We start from the raw sequence: 3,182 nt of genomic DNA, 5'->3' as shown, positions 1-3,182 counted from the left end.
AAATAAATAAATATAGAAACATACATTTTTCCTCTTCACTAGGCTATTTCTGAATTCAGTAATATTCTGGGGGCCGGATGGAAATCTCTGGCGGGCCGGATGTGGCCCGCGGGCCGCCAGTTGACATTCACTGCCCTACTGCATCCTTTAAATCAATTGTATGGGAACAATTTGGGTTCCAATTCAGCAACAGAACATAATGGATAAGACGAGGACAGTGTTTGCCTTTTGTAGGGTATGTGAATGGAAACACATCGAAATAAATTAAATCCCCACACTAATAACATTTAAGGGCCATCCACACCAGCGGCGACCAATATTGTTGGATCACTTTCAGAGCGATTTGATGAAAAATATTGTGCTATACAACTTTAGGCATGCATAATGTAATTTTAGACTACAGTCTGATTAAAAAATTTATATATTTTTTACCAGCGGTCAGCATTTGTATTCTTACTCTGTCAGAAAATGGTGCTGGAGGGCCGCTTCCAGGAGCTGGAGAGAACTCTTGACAGGGAGCGGGAGGTTTGGCAGCAGAAACTGTATCAGAAGGAGCAGGAGTTGCTGAGCATGAGAAGCCAGATGTACAGCCAGCTGGAAGACTACGAGAACCTGCTGGACGTCAAGTTGGCTTTAGACATGGAGATCAATGCCTACAGGAAGATGCTGGAGGTGGAGGAACAGAGGTATGGCTGTGATCTGTATGCCTCAACTACAGCTGAGCACAGCTTCATTCATTTTACGGTCTGCTTTTATAAATCAAAACAAAGGATGTACATGGATCTCTGACTGTCTGGTGCTTTGTACTTCCAGTTTGTTTGATTGTTTATCTAAATGTTATTTTCCTCTCAGACTGCAGCTGTCACCGAGCCCATCCCAGCGTACGGCCATACCTCGAACACATGAACACAGCAGCCGCAAGCTCAGAGGGAGGAAACGGAAACATGAGGGCACCTCTGGCAGCTCGCCCGCCTATAAAATGTCAAGCCGTTCGACAGAGCACGGTGCTGTGAGCGTGGCAGAGGTTGACATGGATGGGAAATATGTTCGACTGAAGAACAACTCTGAGATGGTAAGGCTGTTTATTTGGGGGGCTTGTCTTCATTTGTATTTTTTAGTATTAAGAATGAGTTTGAATGTCCCAGTTTCACTTCATTGTGGCACAGTTGTGGGCAAACAGGGGCTTCGGAAAGAAAATAGCCTTGAGGATGTCATAATGTCATCAGGGTTATGTCAGGAGCTTAAGCCATACTAGAGACTAAGTCAGGATATCCCTGACTTTCCTGATTGTTGACCATTCTGGAGGGGAAAAATCGATGACATTGAAATCACAATAATTTGTCTTCTACAAAATCATAATTTGCTTTTTAGCTAATGGTGAAGTATTTTGTCAAGACTCTGTCAGACTGGCTCAGTGGCAAAAGATGGCAGTGGCTGCCTCCTATCTATCGATCAATCGCACCACTTTATAATGTTTTTAAATGGACTAAAACTGTCAGTGAATTGGCACTGAATCAGATGCATATCTGGATTTGCATTACATGCAACATTTTAACTCCTCCTTGTTCTCATTGCTGCATTTCCAGGATCAGCCACTGGGTGGTTGGGTGGTTCAGAGGATGTACCCAGACTCTGGAGACATCTCCTTCCACATCCCCTCCTCCTGCATCCTGGCTGGTGGGCAGACACTCACAGTGAGTAGTTAATGTTATTATGTTTAAATATATTTATCTCACTTCCCCTGCATATCACTTTCATGAGAAGATCATTAGGTGGGAAAACAAGATTTGGTGACTATTTTAATGGCCTTAACGTGTTTGTGTCAGATTTGGGCAGCAGGTTCGGAGGCAGAAGCTGATTCTGCGGACCTGATTCTGCAGGGCCACAGAAGCTGGGGCCCAGTCACTGATGTAAGGGTGATCCTTTTGAACTCCAGCCATGAAGTAAGTGAAGCAAACTCCCAGAAAGCTGCTGTACACAATCACCGCAGTCTAAATCTGTATATTTTAAAGACTTTTTGATTTAATTTCCTTTTTTTTTTTTTTTAAATAAAACCACCAAGAAGTAGTGGCATTAACCTTTAAATGACTGGTCAATGATTTATGGATAAAGTGGTGTTTGTTTAGGGTACCTAATCTTTTTGTCTCGGCTATCTTACAATGTCGATGGATGTAACTCATCATAGGAGTAATGTGATTACTTTCCAGGAGGTAGCCGAGCGCAGGGTGTGTATGCAGAGCAGAGGTGATGAGGAAACTGAACTGGAGTTTGATGAAGACTTTGTCGCAGGCAGCAACATCCAGCACTTCCGGAGACAGCAGGTAAACTCAATGGTTCCATAACGTCCGTATGAAGTGTAAAGCGTTTTACAGATAAAAGCACAAATGCTTTAGTATTTCAAACCTGACGTCCTTTTTTTCCCTGCCCGTACTGAAGCCAAAGAGGAAGAAGAAGAAGTGTTGTTCTGTCTCTTGAGTGCAGATGACATGCTGTACAGTAGGTGAGGAAGGGGATGCAGCTTTTCCCGTCTGCTTGTACCTGGTGTTAACAGCTCTGAGCACTAGTTACAAGATGCATGGCTTGCCTAATACATGTTTTGTGATACATTAAACCCACTGTGTCTTCGTTGTCCTCGGACCCAGAGACCTGGTCGGAGCCGCTGTAAATTGCCTGGCCTCTGTCTGTTCTGTCTGAGGTAGCCGTGGTCACTGGGAGGCTGCTTAGCCCCCTTGCCCACTGGGGCTCGTTCCAGCCCCATTCCCCCGGAAGCATTGCTGGGTGCCCTGTCCCTGCCTGGAAAACCTCCTCCTTCCGGCAGTCCAAAGCTCCCCTCGTAATTCTAGCTCACATTCAGCTAATAGGGCTGCTAACTAGCTAGTGGCAGTACACTGAAAAGTGACTTGTTGCAATCACCTGACACCCTGCTCCAGACTCATCTGCCATACCTTCCCCCAACTGCATGCTCAATGCTAACCAGACAGCGCTTGTCCCATGAGGATTAAATGAGATAATGCTGCCGTTTATTTTTCAGGATCTATCTAAGGAGGCGAGCTGTACCGTCATGTGATCTCTTGCTCGTCTCCTGCGGTTCTTCACGTCCACCTGGAAAAGCTGGACCAGCTCTGGCCTCAGGAGTCTGCCGCTATCTGTTTCGAGAATTATCATTCAACGAAATCCACTCT

The 3,182-nt window shown here is 45.1% G+C and overlaps 1 protein-coding gene across 1 annotated transcript; it reads left to right on the top strand.

The window, feature by feature from the left end:
• Nucleotides 1-465: 465 nt before the first annotated feature.
• Nucleotides 466-3,182, top strand: lmnl3 (lamin L3; the record flags this gene model as incomplete). The annotated part of the gene is given in 6 exon segments (XM_035651916.1): nucleotides 466-686; nucleotides 853-1,072; nucleotides 1,587-1,694; nucleotides 1,827-1,943; nucleotides 2,208-2,321; nucleotides 3,032-3,182. Coding segments are annotated over 6 exon segments (816 nt in total), but the record flags the coding sequence as incomplete, so codon positions are not given.

Source organism: Morone saxatilis, unplaced genomic scaffold (assembly GCF_004916995.1).
Source record: "Morone saxatilis isolate NCDOM2014 unplaced genomic scaffold, NCSU_SB_2.0 Contig11, whole genome shotgun sequence".
Taxonomy (NCBI): Eukaryota; Metazoa; Chordata; class Actinopteri; family Moronidae; genus Morone; species Morone saxatilis.
The sequence above is the reverse complement of the archived record's forward strand: the minus strand, read 5'-3'. Positions and strand labels throughout refer to the sequence as shown.